The sequence below is a fragment of the Struthio camelus genome, chromosome 3, assembly GCF_040807025.1.
Source record: "Struthio camelus isolate bStrCam1 chromosome 3, bStrCam1.hap1, whole genome shotgun sequence".
NCBI classification, from domain to species: Eukaryota; Metazoa; Chordata; class Aves; order Struthioniformes; family Struthionidae; genus Struthio; species Struthio camelus.
Genome location: NC_090944.1, coordinates 8,337,530 through 8,355,441, shown reverse-complemented (window position 1 = coordinate 8,355,441; position 17,912 = coordinate 8,337,530). Strand labels below are relative to the sequence as shown.

At 50.5% G+C, this 17,912-nt stretch overlaps 1 protein-coding gene across 8 annotated transcripts in view; it reads left to right on the top strand.

The window, feature by feature from the left end:
* LOC104154097 (otoferlin) overlaps window positions 1–17,912 on the top strand; it is a 119,304-nt gene that overhangs the window by 75,690 nt on the left and 25,702 nt on the right. For all 8 annotated transcript variants that reach the window (XM_068936681.1, XM_068936679.1, XM_068936676.1 and 5 more), the window contains 17 exons: window positions 201–263; window positions 1,164–1,248; window positions 2,565–2,724; window positions 4,048–4,234; window positions 4,593–4,779; window positions 5,510–5,733; window positions 6,180–6,288; window positions 6,785–6,968; window positions 10,266–10,386; window positions 10,970–11,070; window positions 11,544–11,634; window positions 12,482–12,598; window positions 14,074–14,226; window positions 14,621–14,810; window positions 15,185–15,309; window positions 16,655–16,789; window positions 17,333–17,494. In XM_068936681.1, the coding sequence (XP_068792782.1) occupies window positions 201–263; window positions 1,164–1,248; window positions 2,565–2,724; window positions 4,048–4,234; window positions 4,593–4,779; window positions 5,510–5,733; window positions 6,180–6,288; window positions 6,785–6,968; window positions 10,266–10,386; window positions 10,970–11,070; window positions 11,544–11,634; window positions 12,482–12,598; window positions 14,074–14,226; window positions 14,621–14,810; window positions 15,185–15,309; window positions 16,655–16,789; window positions 17,333–17,494 (2,394 nt within the window). The remainder of the gene's footprint in view (window positions 1–200; window positions 264–1,163; window positions 1,249–2,564; window positions 2,725–4,047; window positions 4,235–4,592; window positions 4,780–5,509; window positions 5,734–6,179; window positions 6,289–6,784; window positions 6,969–10,265; window positions 10,387–10,969; window positions 11,071–11,543; window positions 11,635–12,481; window positions 12,599–14,073; window positions 14,227–14,620; window positions 14,811–15,184; window positions 15,310–16,654; window positions 16,790–17,332; window positions 17,495–17,912) is intronic.

Here is a 17,912-nt window from a genome sequence, read left to right as displayed (position 1 = left end):
TGCTTTATTTTAGTTTCTCAGATCACTGATGCTGTCAGTTGTTGGGCTGACATGGGTCCCTCTCCAGCTGTGACGTGAACTGCAGGCTGTTCCTCTGCACAGACACGTCTCTGTTGGTGGGATATGGACCATGTTGTCCTTCAATTCAGAAGGAGCCCATGCCTGCTTCCCTGCTTTCACGCATGCTCCTTCTCTTTCAGTACTTCGTCTTTGATTTCCATGTTCCCCCAGATGTCATGTTCGATAAGATCATCAAGCTGTCCGTAAGTGAGCATGGTTGTGTTGTCCTTTTCAGTGGGCTTTGGTGGAAACCAACCCATTTTACTTACTTGTTGGGATGGATTTAAGACCCTTGATGCGAGACCTCTGGCAGGAGCGGAGGTGCTCAGTCCCTCTCTCTCAGCCCTCATGTCCTACGAGCCTCACCTCCTTTGCAGACCCCCCCAATCCCTCTGTCAGTGTCCTTATTGCTGCAGCCACACCCCTCCACTCGTGTTCCCTATCTTCTTCTGTGGCTGCTCTCTGGTATTTCCTAGCTAGGTAAAACTAAGCCTGTCTCAGGATGTCTCTTTAGGCTTGGGGAGAAGCAAGAGCTTCCTGAGGCTGCCAGTGGATTCCCTGAAGCATGAGAGTGGGTGCAGCTCTTGAGGAAATTCAGAAGTGTAAATAATGAGAGCAAAACAGACACTCCAGCTCTCCCCAGAGCCGCAAAGGAAGACTAGGAAGGAGATTCATAGATTCACAGATCAAAGCAGGCTGGCTAGGAGCATCCACATCTATCCCATGCATAGTCTGGCTGTGTAATTTCTCCCAGGAAGGGAATTAAAGCATAGATTTCAAGCATCTTTGAGACACTTCCTTGAGGAAAAGTCTCAGTGTTTGTTGCCATAGTGGCTGGAACACTGCATCTTGTTTCAGAGATGATTTTTTTTTTTACTTTTTTTTCTATTGAATATAAGTGTACACTTGCTTGCAAGACTGCTAAACAAGAGCTGCCAACCACACTGTGCTTCACAGAGTGATTATGTCTCCTGCCCAAACTAAGCAAGATGCATCAAATCCTTTAATGTTTGACACTGAACCGTTCTAGAAACAGCCCTACCCCTCCCAGCATGCCTGGGCATAGAAAAAGCTCTGACTTGTTTTTCTCCCTCACTTTTCAGGTGATCCACTCAAAAAATCTCTTGCGCAGTGGGACTTTGGTAGGCTCCTTCAAGATGGATGTTGGAACTGTTTACACCCAGCCTGGTATGTCACCACAATTTGCAAGTGGTCATATAGATGCCTACCTTCACCATCAAATAAATGTCTTTAGTATCCCAGGTGCAAGCATGTCATCTAGGCTCCTTCTGCAGTCCGAAAAGAGCCCTCAGCCTCTCCAGAAGATGGTATATCCCATTCTAGGATAAGGCATAATGCACGCAGGTAGAATTGTCCTCAGATGTGCCATTCTCTCTCCACTGACCTCCTAAGAAGCTTAGATTAGCTTGCTTAGGCAAGATGTTGACCTTTCCGAGAGCTGAAGGTCTAGCCCTGTGTGGCTGGCCTTTAGACCAAGACAGGAAGATGCCCAGTGTGCAAAGAAAGAGAGGTTAATTAGAGCTTCTGTGAGAATGTCATGTTGCTCACTGATGCTACAGCCTGCCTTGACTTAGCACAGAGGGGCCCAATGAGTGCTACTAAAATCCACTGTGCTATCGTGGGCTTTGTTTAGAGGACCTCTGTTTCAGGGAAGCCTGTTTTATAGAACCATAAAAGAAATGTGGAAGCTTTCAGCATCCTGCACTCGCTGTGCGCAGCGAAAGCAGGCATGGTTGGGATTAGTATAAAGGAGGTCCAGAAGGGTCCCTGGAGAGGTCATTCAGTCCATACCCTTGCTCTTGGGAAGGATCAGCCCTACTCCGTGACAGGCTCCCTGCTGAGCTTCTGCCTGAAAAGTCACTGAATCAGTGAATCATCTTGAACGTGTCTGGCAGACTGATGAAGCAAACCCATCTGCAGGAGAGGAGACTAAGAAATGCCTGTTCTGTACAGAAGAGCATGGCTCCTTGGAGGGCCCAGGGCTTGCAGCATGCCAGCGTAAGGAACACCTGAAACTTCCCTTTAGAGAAGAGACATCCAAAATCACTGGGATTTTATCTTAGCTTATGCATCAGGCCTTTTTGTAGCACTCTGCCCCTCTGAAGAGTCCTGAGAGCTAAGTTTCCGTTTCAGGGGTGCTCAGCAAATGATGCTGGAAGGTACCTTAAGAGAGCGTCTCCTCTGATGCACTCCACAGAAGGATGAGATCTTTCTCGCCCATCTAAGAGGCACTAGGCCTTAAAAATGTCCAGTGATGGAAACTCCACACCTCTACAGGCAGTTTATCCCATTGCTTCTCTGTCTTCAACATGAGGCAGATTCTCCCAATGGATTTTCAGGGGGTTCTGTCTGGAATTCCTCACACCTGAAGATGTCTCTTAGGCATGCATGCAGGCTTCTGCAGTCAAGTGGACAGACATGCCCAGTGCTCACAGTAATTCCTGTAATTCTGATAAATGTCTGTCTTGTTCCATGGCTTTCAGAGCACCAGTTCTATCACAAATGGGCCATCCTTTCTGACCCTGAGGATCTCACTGCTGGACTTAAAGGTTATCTGAAGTGTGACGTTGCTGTGGTAGGGAAAGGGGACAACATCAAGACACCACACAAAGCCAATGAGACAGATGAGGATGATATTGAGGGGTAAGGATTCGTAGAGCCGATTTCCTGTATCCTTCCTTGGGAATGAGCTATGAGCTTTTTGTGTCACTTTATTTTGGATTATTCAGTAAGGACAGCACCCCTTCCCAATTAGGCTGACAGCCCCTCTAATAGGCATGCTTAACTTGTGCACTGCAATCAGAAGTGCCAACTAGATTGTTTCTTGGAAAGAGAAGAGTTGCTAGATTACTGATGCAAATCCTGGTCACATCACTACAGACCAGTCCTTTATATCAGTTCAGACCCTCTGCTGCTGGTTGTTCACTTCTGCATACCAGCACCAGCCTGATGTGAACCAACATAATGTCCGTGCTTTTTAGCTGTTGCTCCAGTTGGCCGTTGAATGGGAGCCACAGAAGTGAGGTTGAAGGGAAGATGGGAAATGATGGCTGAGGTCTCCCTACCCAGTGCAAGGACAGAGAGGAGCAGTTTGTGTAAGTGTTTGCCAGGTGACATGAGTGGGCAGAGCTCTTCAACTCCCCAGAGCATCTGAAAGGCCATGCAAGAAGAGTCAAGCGAGTTTAAAACGTAGTTGTAGCCCTGAGTGTTTCAAGTCAATTAAATATCTCCAAGTGCGATCACAGACTTGCAAGTCCATCTCTCAGCCTCTGCCCAAGTAGTCAGCAACTAAGCTTATCACGCTAGTATGAAAATGCTAGTACAGCCTTCTTGACTTGCTGGGCACCAAGGGGCTTAAAGCAGCATGTGAACTCTTTTGGACTATTGTTCCATGCTGTAGTCATGCTATTATCCCACTTTATCGCGGACAAAGTTCCTTTAGAATTGTTGTTCACAGCATCCTCTGTAGCTCTCGGGGAAGAGGGAAGAGGCAAGACCTGCCACGAGAAGCCATTTCACGGAGCTCAAGTTTCCTTCCAGTATAACCACCCCAGTTCTCCTTATACCCTGGCAGGGTATGAGGGCCTTTTCCAAAGGTAAAGGCCCTTCTAACATCCCATTCATCTGGGCTGCTGCAGATGTCTAAACTAGGTAGAGATTAGTCTTCCCCTCGGCTCCACTGCTGATAATGATTGTATCCCTTTAAAAAGATGCAGGTTGTCTCTGAGGCACCTCAATGTGTTGCCATAAGGTTTCCCTTATGAAACCGCCCTTCCCCGTCCTGAATCAGGAAGGTGGGCAGGAACAGGACTATGATAAAATATAGGGCTGCAGAAATGGCTACCTTTCCACCTCCTCACAGCCTGTGCTCCAAAAGTGAGGCAGCTTCTCCCTCTTCTGCAAGTCTCTCCTGACAAACCTGCCAGGCCCAGGAGCTGTTTTGAGTCCTGTTTTCTGATGTTGCAGGAACCTCCTCCTTCCAGATGGGGTCCCTCCGGAGCGGCAATGGGCTCGTTTCTACATAAAGATCTATCGAGCTGAGGGGCTGCCCCGTATGAACACCAGCCTCATGGCCAATGTGAAGAAGGCTCTCATTGGGGAGAACAAGGACTTGGTGGACCCCTATGTGCAGGTGTTCTTTGCAGGGCAGAAGGTGAGTGAGCTGCTTGCTATACCTTTGTGACATGATAACGTGAGCAGGGCTAGCCATTATGCAGGTTTGGGACTACGTGGCCAAGGATGATCTCAGCTGTCCTGGCATGTAGATGTTGAACTGTGTGACAAAGCTGCTTGTTTGTCATGTACCACGTTCCCTTCTCTTGCCCAGACTACGAGGGGGTTGCATCAGTCTGCAGTCTCCAGCAGTCTCTATTTGGGAGAAGAAAGTCCCGAGCAGAACACATGTTGCTATCATGGTCATTAGCAGGGGAGGAGTTGAGGTCTGAAAGAAGGTGGGTGGCTTGTGGGCTCAGACCCTTGTGAAACATGTGCTTTCTCCTCCCACTTGGCAGGGGAAGACATCTGTGCAGAAGAGCAGCTATGAGCCTCTCTGGAATGAGCAAATAGTCTTCACAGAAATGTTCCCCCCATTGTGCAAGAGGATAAAGATCCAGATCCGAGACTCTGACAAAGTCAACGATGTGGCCATTGGGACCCATTTCATTGATTTGCGGAAGATCTCTAATGAAGGAGACAAAGGTAAAGCTAATATGAGGGGAGGACTGAGACACCTTCTTCATGGTAGAGAGAGACTTCCCTTTGGCAGAGAGTTAGCAAAATAGCCCAGGCTCCTTCCCCAGCCCTGGAGACAGCTGCTCCTTGGTGGCCAGTAGGAGAGACCTTTATTCCCTGCAGTGGTTTTCTGAGATCACTGGGCACCCATTCCCTGAAAACCAAGTCCCATAACATGCCTCCAGTCAGAAACTTGAAAGAAAAGACACCCAAGAACAATTGGCCCTTCCTGAAAATTCATGGCCATGAATGGATGAATATCTGACAGGCTCTCATGTTCACACAGACACACACATGCACGCATGCACAAACGCACACACACACACAAATGCACTAGCGCACACGTGGACAGGACCAATGTAAAACCAGAGAGGGCTCTATGAAGGTGGCTAATGAGGGTTTCTCCTCTCTGTTGCCTCATGCTGGGTGGCTTGCCCATCGGAATAGTTATGTGTGTCTTTGGCGTGGTGAGCTGCACAATCCCCCTCACTGCTGTCACCACAAAATCATCTCCATGTATTGTTGCATGTGTGTATTTTCCATGTGCGCGCACGCACACACGCATGCTCAATCCTGTACTACCCTACCCAGAGCAGGGAAGTGATGCCATTCCATGAGCCAGCTTGAGCCCTGAGACAAAGCCATGCCCTCCTTCTTGCACATCCCCTTCACTACGTGTGTGTCTGGTCTCCTGCAGGCTTCCTGCCCACCTTTGGCCCTGCCTGGGTGAACATGTATGGCTCCACTCGGAACTACACCCTAATGGATGAGCACCAGGATCTGAATGAGGGTCTGGGTGAAGGTGTCTCCTTCCGGGCCAGGCTTTTGATGAGCCTTGCTGTGGAGATCTTGGATACCAGCAACCCAGAGATCAACAGCTCCACTGAGGTGCAAGTTGAGCAGGCCCCATCAGTTGCCGATGTAAGTCTTCCCTGACCCTTCGGTTGCCAGTGACAAGTGCTGGGTGTTAGTGATAGTTTGCTCAGTCCTCTTGGTAATTATGCCAGGTCTCATAGACTGAGGATTTTATTTAGTGTTGCACTAAATGTGCTGGATCCCCCAGCACGACAACAAATCTTGCAAAGATTTTTTCAGGTTTTATGGTCATTCAAAAAGAACATGCAGTGAGCCTAGACACCGAGTTCAGCCAGACACCTATCTCTTAGAAGGCTTGAGCAGAGGGAGAGAAAACCCTCATAGTCTCCATGAAAACCTAGACAGTGGCACCTCCCCTTCATAGAGCCTGTGTAGGTGTTCAAGGTGCCGAATGTGGCCTTCTGGGACCCCCTGCCCTGTGGCTTGTTCTCCTAAGGGTTCATCCAGCTGACCTTAACCTTGAATCCTAATTGCCTGGGTTTTTCCTGCAGAACTGTACTGGGAAAATGGAGGAATTCTTCCTCTTTGGAGCCTTCCTGGAAGCTACCATGATCGACAGGAAGATTGGTGACAAACCCATCAACTTTGAGGTCACAATAGGTTGGTGGTTTTCTGAGGAGGTTGGTTTTGAAACATGCCCGGCAGAGACTGCAGGAGCCAAGGCCAAAAGCAGGCTGTTTACCCCCTCTTTCCATGCTAACATTTGACAGAGCATCCGAGGCTCTCAGTTTAGGAAGAAGGTGATGGCTACTTCATTGGCACAAGCCATGCGTGTCCCCAGATGAGCTCTTTGCTGCGTGATCTCCTGTCAGCAGTGGATCTGCTCCATCTCTCAGTTGAGAGCACCTGGCTTTGCGTTTCCAGAGGTTAACCACCAAAGGAAGGATGTATGTTTCTAGTGGCTTGGAAGGGGGCATGAGTAGAGGACAGATTTCTGTTGTTAGTTTGTAATCCCTGGTCAGGGTTTCAGAAAGCTGAACTCCACTGTCCCCCATGGTTCCTGCAGAGGAAGTTGCTCCCCAGCCTGAATTAAAGGCAGGTGACTGAGGCCGTTTAACCCCAGTGTGAGTTATAGCCCTGTGACTTCTTTCCTGAGGTAACTATGGGAACCAGATTGATGGCATGGCCAAACCTACCTTGCGGAGGAAGAAAGATGGAGGGGATGGGGACGAAGAAGAGTCTGAGCTGCTCCAGAACTCAAGTGAGGAAGATGGTGATGAGGATGGAGAGCTGGTCTCCATTTCCTCATCTCAACCCATGAAACCCCTGGTCACAGACAGGTAAGAGTGCCCACCTGGCCACCAGAGGGCTGCATTGCTGAACATGGCAAGGGGAAAGTGAGGGAAGGGACATTGCAGTGTTGTAATGAGGTAGGAGAGGTCTGTCTCCTGCCAGCAGCTGGGAAACAGACAGGCAGTGTGCTCCCTTGCCTTGCAGGAGAGGGAATTAGCATCTGGTTTCTGAACGGTCTGTAGGCTGATGGGAGCAGCAGACCTAAAAGCTCGTGGGGAGAGATGTGACTTAGTTCCTTGTCCGAAGGTGTTGGCCTGTGTGCCAGGTATCTGAGCTCCCCCGAGAGTCAGCAGAGATGGAGTCAGTGCAGTCCCAGGAACCTGGAGAGTCATTCAGCCAACCAGTCCTAGGAGCAGCAGCAGCCGCCACTAGCTCTCTGTGCCCTGTGAAGGGAGCTTAGCTAAGTGCTTGTAGAGACCCCATCTTGGGTATTACAGCTAAGAAGAGCTGAACACCCACCGCCATTGCCTACAGTGCTGAGCACTCTTGTCGATTGCCTGTTGTCTCATAAAGGTTGAGTTGACCTCTCAGCCTACCCTACAGAGGGCCTCTCTCATCTACGCAGCCAGTTATGTGCCCAGCGCTCCTAGCTATCCACACCTTTAACGCTCTACCTCTGTGGCAAGTTAGGGGAAAGTTAACCAGTGGATTCAAAAATCATTGGTTGGCATTAAAAAAAGCAGATGGACTGCTGCACATGCAAGTTTCAGACATTCAGAAAACCAGCCTAAAAGACAGGTCCCTGCCTAGGACCCTTTGATGCCACAGCAAATGTGTGAATGCACAAACGCACTTCTGCCCATCAGGGAGGAAAGAGGGAGGGAGATGCCTGGGCTTTGCGTCTTTGATTTCTCTAGCTGCCTGACATAACGAAAACATCATGGAGACCATTTAGAGATTGGCAAAGTCTACCTTGAAATAAGGCATAGATTTCAGTAATTAAGGTAATTTGTGCTGGGGCAAGGTGCATTTGGAATCGCTTGGGATCTGAAAAGCTAGCCGAGGTCACAAACACAGAGAGGGGAGGATACAGAAACTGCTGGAGGAAGTTCATGAGAATGGGTTAGCAGGAGTTTGGGGTAAAAGTCTTAAAATCCTTTCAGTGTCTAGATTTGTAGCTTCTCTCTCTCTTTTGGTCAGTCTGTCTATTCCCATTCCCTCTAACTATTGGCATGCCTCGTTCTCGTGTGTCAGTGTCAGAGAATCAGGATATGGGGAAAGTAGATCCTATTCCTGGGACTGCCAAAACTGGTGAGTTTCACTGGGCAGATGAGTTCTGTTCTCTCTGCTTCAGTTTCTCCATCTGTAGAATTGAGGCAATTCTTTGCAATGTGCAGGTAGAAATTACCCTAAAAGACAGATGATCCAGACAGCTACAAATGTGAGTCTACTCGATGCTTTCTACCCCAAGCACCTGGAGCTTCAGAAGGCTTTTCAGAAAGCCCAGAAGCAAATGGGATCAGGACCTGGGTCTTGGTATGTCTAAGCTGCACGTCATCCCTGGCCAAGATTTGAATAGAAAGGACTTGTACTCAGGAAGGCTAATCGGATTTAACCTGATGAGATGTATTGAAAGTGGATTATTGTAACTATTATACCAGCAGATAGATGTTGCTAATCAAAATTAACTGACTGACTTAATTCAACTGGGAAATGAAAGAGACTAACCTGAATCAAGGCTGTTTGCATTCTAGATAGAACTGTCTGCCTGGGGTTGCTGCACTTGTTAAGCAGCCCATTGGGAAGGTGAATGCAGAAGGGAGATGGAAAGCACAGATGTTTTACAGAGCGTATTCCCCTGGGCTTTGCTTTTCCTACTCCCTTATCAGAGCACAGGGAGTTTCACCATCAACTGTGGGACTCTGCTGACATCTTCTGGCTAAAAATAACCCAGATAGCTTCACAAGATGAAGTGAAGCTGTTTTGTAACCTAAGGGTGATTCCAGTTGCAGCAGGATCTGCAGTAGCTTTATCCCGTCTGGATGTGATCCTGGGCAATATGCTCTAGGTGACCCTGCTTGAACAGGGAGGTTGGACTAGATGATCTCCAGAGGTACCATCCAACCTAAACGATTCTGTGATCCAGGGTGAATCCTGGCTCACAGCGGATGCTCAGGCTGCCTTGGGCAAACCAGAAGCATGAACCTGTTCTCCAGGGCATGCCTGTGATCCTGGCTCTTCCCCCCCTTTTCTGTGCCATGACTATTGTCTCTCCATGCCATGTCCATCCCACAGACAAATGGAAATCTGGCAGCTCTGCAAACAGCAGAGACCTCTGCCTGTTGTGAAGGGGGGTCTATAAGAAATGCTCGCTGGCTTTCAGAATAGGGTGTTAGTGCTTTGGTTTCACTTGTGCTCGCTCATGGTGTCTGCCCACATGTGCTGTCACACTGGAGCACCTGGCCAATGCATGCAGCCCCAACCCTCCCTGGGCAGAGGCAGGGGTTAACCCAGGCAGGGCATGCCTGGGGGCAGTTTGGGTGGGCCTTGGCTGGGAGGGGAAAGTTTCCCCCAGGCATGGCTGGCCCAGCTGCGGGCTTGGGCAGGGACTGGTCTGGTGCTAGGAATCACAGAATGGTTGCGGTTGGAAGGGACCTCTGGAGATCATCTAGTCCAACCCCCACCTCCGCTCAACCAGGGTCACCTACAACATTTTGCCCAGGACTGTGTCCAGATGCTTTTGAATATCTCCAAGGAAGGAGACTCTACAGTCTGTCTGGGCAACCTGGTCCCGTGCTCTGTCACCCTCACAGTCAACAAGTTTTTCTTCCTATTCATATGGAACTTCCTGTGCTCCAGTTTGTGCCCGTTGCCTCTCGTCCTGTCGCTGGGCACCACACAGAAGAGTCTGGCCTCCTCCTCTCGACGCCCTCCCTTCAGATACTTGTCCACATTGATGAGATTCCCCCTCAATTTTTTCTTCTGCAGGCTGAAGAGTAACAGCTCCCTCAGCCTTTCCTCCTAGGGGAGATGCTCCAGCCCCTTCATCATCTTAGAAGCCCTCCATTGGACTTGCTCCAGTAGCTCCATGTCTCTCTTGTATTGGGGAGCCCAGACCTGGACACAGTACTCCAGATGCGGAAGGGTGCTAGGAGAGATGGAGTCTCTGTCCTTGAACGTGCAAATCATGTATGCTACTCCCAGCGCCTTTCCTCTTGGCCTGACTTCATGTATATCCATTTCCCCATCACAGCGCTCTGACATGCTGGGGAAGGTGGGGGACAATGGCCATTCCTGTCTGGGAGTGGTCCTACCACAGAACATCCTTCTGCTTCCTGTTGCAGGAACTACTTCCACCTGCCATACTTTGAGAAGAAGCCCTGCATCTACATCAAGAGCTGGTGGCAAGACCAGCGCCGGAGACTGTATAATGCCAACATCATGGACAAGATTGCAGACAAGCTGGTCAGTATGTGGTGGGGATGCAGCTGGCTCAGGGGATGGGGTAGGCCATTCCTGGCACATCCAGGCTCCCTGCATGTCTCTGCAGCTTGTTACAAAGCAGGGCCAGACCATTGCAGAGAGCCTTTAGCAAACTCATGCCAGGAAAGAGGAAGCTCCCCAATACTAAACACTCCACAAAATGAAAGGCCAAACCCTGGGGGCTGAATGAATTTTGGTGTGGGTCAGACCCGGAGTGTCCCCCGGAAGGCTGAAGGAAGGTGGGAGACTTTCCCTGCCTGGACTCCTGGAGTGAGCCACTCTTGTGGCAGAGCCTCCTTTGTAGCCTGAACTGATTGCTGAGGAGCCTTTGTGATGCCTGCAGGTGGAGAGAGGTGAAATTCACATCAACTGAAGCCAGCCTCCCCCAGCCAAACATGTTCCAGAGCTGAGCTCTGTGGCAGGAAAGCCTGGGGAAGAAGCAGGTGTTTCCTATTGGCAGCGCCAGGGCTGCTCTTCATGGAGTGGCTGTGGTGCTAAACCTCAGCCTGCTGTGGGGCTCTGCTCCACTGCCCCCTTCACTGCTTCCCCCCTATTGCCATTCCAGGAGGAAGGCCTCAATGATGTGCAAGAAATGATCAAGACAGAGAAGCCACACCCGGAGCGCCGGCTCCGAGGGGTCCTGGAGGAGCTGAGTAGTGGGTGCTTGTGAGTAAAAGACTAGCAAAAGCTGCCCGCCAGAGACCTGTGCTCTCAGCCGGGATATGGGCAAGATCATGGGATTGAGAGCATAAGCTCCCCTTGTGTTATGCTCCGAGATGATAGGCAATCATTTTCTTGGCTTAGCACACCACCATATTGATTGCCTTCTGCCTTGGAGCATGGGCAAGGTGGTACTCACCTCTGAATTCCAAAGACCCCCAGCCAGTGATGAAAGCCACACAGACTCAGTCTTGTGGCCTCCACAGGCTAGTGCCTGAGCGGTACCTTCTCCTCATGCACGTCATTGAGTGCTGGGTGTAAATAGGCCACTTGGCTGCGATTGCAGCGCACACTGAAAGAACAAGGGCACTTCCATGTAGGCAAGTGCCCTACTGCTAGCAGAGATCCAGCCTGGCAAGGCTGCTTGCAGAGAGCCAGCAGGCTCTCGCAGGATTCATGCTGACGAGCTTTTCCATCAGGCGCTTTGTGACCTTAGCTGACAAGGACCAGCACCACTCTTCCCGCACAAGGCTGGATCGAGAAAGACTCAAGTCCTGCATGAGGGAGCTGGTAAGTGTGATTCAGCTGGGGAGGAAGATTTGGGAATGGAGCTGGACCCCATCAATGCGGCGGGGAACCTTGGTCTTTAGGGACCAATCCAGTCTCTGCGGATTGATGGTTTGAGGTTTATTGCTAAAGAGGGGAACCCAAGAGCACTTCCTGTCTTGCAAAGGTCCCACATGACACTTGGGTCCACACCACTACATCCCCTCCATCACGCTCTGCTTCTTTTCATTGGGAAGAAATCCCGGAGTGCAGAAAAGGAGTCGCTTTATTGTCAAAGAGTTCAGGAGAGGGGAAAGCAGGAATGTGGGGGACTCTGCCGAGTATAGATGCTGCAGGGCTAGCTCTAGCCTGGGTATTTGGAGCTGGTAGGCCAACTTATTGGAAAGGAGCTGTACAAAGACCAAGTGGTTTATCCAGCTGACGCAATGAAGCTTCATTAGCCAGCTGCATACAACAGAGTGATGAATGTGACATGTGAAAGCCTCTATGTCCCCTCTTCTGAACTGCCAGATGCTGATTTGTAGTGGAGTCAGGGAAAGGGGAGAGACTATGCTTAAGACAAGGCTTGAAGCCACCCCAAAATGCCATAAGCACACTGACACCTCTCTGTCCTATGGCACGTCCTGCTGGGGCAGAAACCTCTGTGCTGTGGGACCCTTCCTATATCCTGCTGAGGTTAACAAAGGGGCGCCAGAAGTACCATTATCTGGATGCACATGGCAGGACTAAGGCATTTGTGTCCTCACCACGCCTTCCTAAACGCAGGGAGACATGTCTGGCTGCTTTTGCCTTCTCTGTGCTCCATTGTGTTCTCATTCACAATGTGTCCTGGGCTCCCTTTTAATCACAGGAAAACGTGGGGCAGCAAGCCACGACTCTGCGCTCGCAGGTGAAGAAGAACACCATGAAAGACAAGCTGAAGCTGGTGCAAAACTTCCTCCAGAAACTCCGGTTCTTAGCTGATGAGGTGAGTTGCCCTCCACAGGGAGAGTGCCTGTTAGCTGGGTCAGCTTATGGGCAAATCCTGCGTGCAGGAGAGTTCCCTGGTGACACAGGTCTCATGCAAGGAGCCAGTCCAAGAAGAAAAGACCTTTGTTGCGCTCTGCTCCTTTTCTAAAGGACCTGTATGCTCCTCCTGTGTCAAGACAGGTGCTTAGACCTCTCTTCAGACCACCTAATAGAAGTGCTCAGCCAAGGCAGCATGACCACTTCCCTCCACTGACTACACCAGTTATATCTAGTGTGCTAATTAATCAGTCTGTGGTGGGAACTGAGCCCTGTCTGTCCATCCTGGTGCACCGTGAGCCCAAGCCAAAATGCCCAGCCCTAACCCGTCCGCAGGTGAGGCCAGGCTTAGCCCTGGACAGGGCATCCCTGGAGCCGGTTGGAGGGACCCCTTGAGGTGGGGGAGTTTCCCAGCCTGGCCCAGGGCCTGAGGCAGGGCCCTGGCCTGAAATAGGTCACCAGTATACTTTTCACCATCTGGCAACTTTGCATAGTCAGTCTATAACCTGCCCCGTGCCTCCCAGGTTTGCCTATACGCTCCTGGATTGGGAAGGATGAGCATTAATATAAGTTGAAGAGCCCTTCCCAGACAGTAACAGAACTGGGTCCTCTTGCAGTTGAGCTAGAGGATGGTTTTGCCTGCCTGGAGCCGTGACAAGGCCGTGCAATTCCCCAGGGGAGCAGCTCCCAGAAGGTGGCAGATGTCCACCCAATATTCAAGTGAGCAGCCTGCAGCCATCTCTGATTTTTGCTAAGTAGAGAAAAATGTTAAGTAAGTAGCTCTTTGGAGAGCTTTCAGATGAAGCCATCTAATTGTTATCACTGCGGTGTACTCTTGCTTCACTCCACCTCATGGGTGACAGTTAATAGCCGAATATGTTAGAGCTGCTCACAAAATTTCCAAAAAGATGCTATTTCTGCAAAATCTTTTGTTCCTTCCTGCAGAAAATTGCAGTTCCTCTGAAATTCGTGCAGTTTCTACCTGAGTCTGTATGGCTGCAGCCATTTGGGGTTATTGGTCCATGTGGAAGTTGTAGTTTTGGCATTTGCTGTTCTCATTTCCCAATATGGGCGAGGCTCCTAGGCTTGGTGAAATAGCCCATTATAAAGTAACTATTTCCTCTGCTTTGGCTTGCCACAGCGGAAAATAAAACAGGCTCTAAGGCATGATAGGAGACGTCCAGACAGGGAACTGCTTCCATTGTAAGGAATGGAAGTGCAGGGCACCTGCCCTACAGTCCTTGTGGGCACTGAACTAAGAGAAAAGGAAAATCTTCAGCCTTCCAATCTGGAGTTAATATCTTTTTTCTTTTTTTTTTAAATTTTATCAGAACAAATGTAAATCCCAGTTTCTTTCCTGCTAGGCTTCACCTTGCCGGTGTGTCAGGGGTCAGAAAGGGCTAAGATGCTGACAGGGCTCTTTGTTGGTGTTCACAGCCCCAGCACACCATTCCTGACATCTTCATCTGGATGATGAGCAACAACAAACGCATTGCTTACACCCGTATCCCTTCCAAGGATATTCTCTACTCCATTGTGGATGAGGAGATGGGAAAGGACTGCGCCAAAGTGAAGACCGTCTTCCTCAAGGTGCCTGCCCGTCTTCCTTGGGGGAGCTGAAACCACAAGGAGGGAGGTGAAGCAGAGACAGAATGGGGGGGATGGGGGTGGAGATGAGAGAGCTGGGTACCAGATGGGTCTGGTGGGTGATAGAGGTCTGGAAGGAGAGAGATGTCCTATTGAGTTTGCTGGGAGGGGAGCTAGTGGCTTGAGAAGAGGAAGCCAGTGTGCTGGGAAGAACATGATGCATGAGATAGATAGAGTAGTGGACATGATCCAGAATGATAAGGGGTGGGTCCCTGGGTTTAAGGAGCAGTGGTACAAGGTGAGGCAGCAGAAGGCGGTGGGCACTGCAAGAGGTGGTCTGTCCAATCTCTAAGGCCCCTCCTATGTCCCTGTAAACTCTCTTGTCCCTTGTGCCCAGCTACCTGGGAAGAGGGGCTTTGGACCTGCAGGCTGGACAGTTCAGGCCAAGATGGAGATTTACTTGTGGCTGGGCCTCAACAAGCAGCGCAAAGACTTCCTGAGCGGCCTGCCCTGTGGCTTTGAGGAGAAGAAGACAGCCAGAGGCCCAAACCTGCCATCCTTTCCACCCATCAGCCTCCTTTACACGAGTAAGAGGGCAGGCTATGGAAAAGGCAGGCGGGAGCCTGGTTCAACACCACTTGGGCCAAGGGCTTGCAGGAACTGAGGGGGAAATATGGGAAATACTTCCACATGTGCCAGTCTGAGGTCTCCCACTGTTCCCGTGGGGAGCTGGGGTGGGGGACTTCTGCGCCCTTCTCCTTACCCCATTCCCAGCTGTCATTCTGCACATCGTGAGCAGGACCCTGAAGAAGTCCATATCCATTCAGGATCCATGCTTTAAGCCAATTTCCTTCATCCATGTTGGCCCTGAGCAAAAGTGTGCCTCTGAGACCTTGCTCTCCATGGCTAAGCTCCAGGGATGCATCCCAAGCTGTCTCACTTCCCCCTCTCTCTGTCACAGAGAAGCAGGTGTTCCAGCTGCGAGCCCACATGTACCAGGCCAGGAGTTTGTTTGCTGCTGACAGTAGTGGCCTTTCGGATCCCTTTGCCCGAGTCTTCTTCATCACCCAGAGCCAATGCACCGAGGTAAACACTATTTCCTGACCTGGAGGAGTGGGCAATCCCTGGGGTTGAATGTGGTACTTGTCCTCTCATCTGTCCATCCTGCTGCCCTGCCATGGGGCTGGGTCTCCTGACTCCTGCTGAATCATGGATCAGGTTGACCGTGGGGTCCTGGGGTGCGAAAGCAGCCATAGCACTGGGGCCTGACTATCTATCTCAAGCAACCTTGCACTCAAAGGAAGCCTGCTGGAAGTCTCTTCCCCAGCTGCAGGCAAGTCCAACAGCCCTTTCACCGCATGTCCCTGGGCACAAGCACACAGCCACCCCGTTTCTGTGTGACTGAGCTTTCAGCTGCCTGGTGAAGAGAAACTGGACCCTACAGGAAGCAGGAGGTGTTTCTGTGCCATCTCTTCCTGTGCTGAAGGCTGCCGAGCTTTAGAAAACCTTGTGGAAGCTGGGAATAATTTGTGCCTGCCTGCTGTTTTTTCCTGGAAGAGTCCATGGGAGATACGCTATGGCTCACTTGCCTGCAGAGCAAGCGCCAGCCTACCAGTGCTGCCAGCACTGAAGTTGCAGCCTGTGGCATGGCTCAGACAGGCCAGGCCTGGGGTCATTCACGGAAATGGGGTCATCCCTGTGGCTGCCCCTTTGCAGGGTACTGTTTTGTCCTGATTTGACAGAAGGAAGCAGATGCTCAGGCAGAGAAAATTAGACCATCAGAGCAAGGGGTGAACTCTGGGAGCTGCAAGTATCTTGGGTCAAGATCTGCCAAGCAAATTAGACCTGTAATTCCCCTTCCTTTGGATCAGGCTTCAGATCCTAATGTGGCTCTTTCCCATCTCTTGCCCCATAAGCCATCAACCCTCTAATGGGTTTAGCCCCAGGTGCCTTCACAGTATGATCCAGTAAATATCTGTGATCCAAAGCACTGCTTGTCAATAGCATTAATACCCAATAGATGGCAGACTGCCACAGTGTCCGCATCTGCATCAGAGCTGCCTAAATTCTCTGAATAAGCAGTGGGGAGAAAAGGACCTTTAAAAGACAAAATACATCTCATCTATTTTAGCCATACACCTTAGGAAGAGACAAGCGGTGCCATAAAGAGATTGCTTTCTCTTCACTCCCTAGACAGGAATCCTGGGGTGCCTACCATGAAGTAAGGGAGCCTTTATGTTGTGGACATGCAATGTGACCCAAGATAAATCCCCTCATATTTTCAAAGTAACCTCCCCGCTGCTCGCAGCGCTGCAAAAGTCCTGGTGCAGGAAAACTGAGATCAATATCCTCTCTGCTCCCGTTGTTCAGGGCCTTAGGCCCTGGCTGCTACTCCTAGCTGTAGTGGTAAATGCTGTTTCTGTTCCTCCAGGTTCTCAATGAAACTCTTTGCCCAACCTGGGACCAGCTGCTGGTCTTTGACAATGTGGAGCTATATGGAGAAGCTCACGAAATGCGGGACGACCCTCCCATAATTGTCATTGAGATCTATGACCAGGACACAGTGGTAAGATGAATCTCAGCAGAGGAAAGCATTTCTGATTCAGGTACTGAGATCACTCCTGGCAAGGCAGCTGGTGCAGCAGATGTGAGAAGAAGCGTTTTTCCTGACCTGTGGAAGATGTTTCCTCCCTGTTTCCCAGGGCACAGAAGAAACTAGGAGCCTCTGCTGCTAATTGATCTCTTGCACTCCTTGGTGTCTTATGTTAGGAGCCAGAAGCAAGAGTTCATGTAAGGCTGGAGGCAAGGATATATTACTGTAGTCTCTCCCTGTAGAGCAGTGCTCAGTCCTGGCCTCATTGCTGCCCCAACCCTAGGCCACCTCCTTCACCTTCCTTAAAGATGTTGATGCATTAGGAAAGGCCTTGTGGATGGAAAGGCACCAGTGAAAGGTGGCACTGAGCTTTGGTCACGTACGTGCAGCAGACTGATCCTGTTCTGCCCATACTGGGGAGTGCTGTGGGGCTAACTGTGGAGACCTTTGGTTGGTCTCTCAAGGCAGACAAGAAGCCCCATGCTAAAAATCTGAGTGCTCTCTTTGTCTCGCCAGGGCAAAGCTGACTTCATGGGCCGCACCTTTGCCAAACCTGTGGTGAAGATGTCAGATGAACAGTACTGCCCTCCACGGTTCCCTCCACAGCTGGAGTACTACCAGATATACCGGGGCAACTCCACAGCAGGCGACCTGCTGGCTGCCTTTGAGCTACTGCAGGTAGCAGCTGGACAGAGCCATCCGAGACCAAGGGAGGGAAGAGAGCGGGAGGGGGTGTGGGGGAGAACCGCGTTTAATCCACGCTTCTGTTTCTGAGGTGCTGCAAAGAGTGGTTAGTTCATGCATCCTAGAAAAGCTAGCAGGGTGTAGTATAGCTACTCGCAGCTCAGTGTGAGGGCAACTCCTGCAGAGTTATGCTGGTGTGCAATGAATGCCAGCTTCTTTCTGGCAGGGAACCCTACTAAAGCGTTGCAGCAGCACAAACTCTCTGCAACATCCCTGGGCTATGGAAGCTGTCATTGGGAGTCTTGGTTCTCTCAAGAGATGTCAATGGGAAGGTCCCAGGTAAAAGGAGTGTGAGTTCTCATAGAGGAAGATGGTGTATGCTAAGCATCTTTGACAAGGAGCTCAGGGTGGG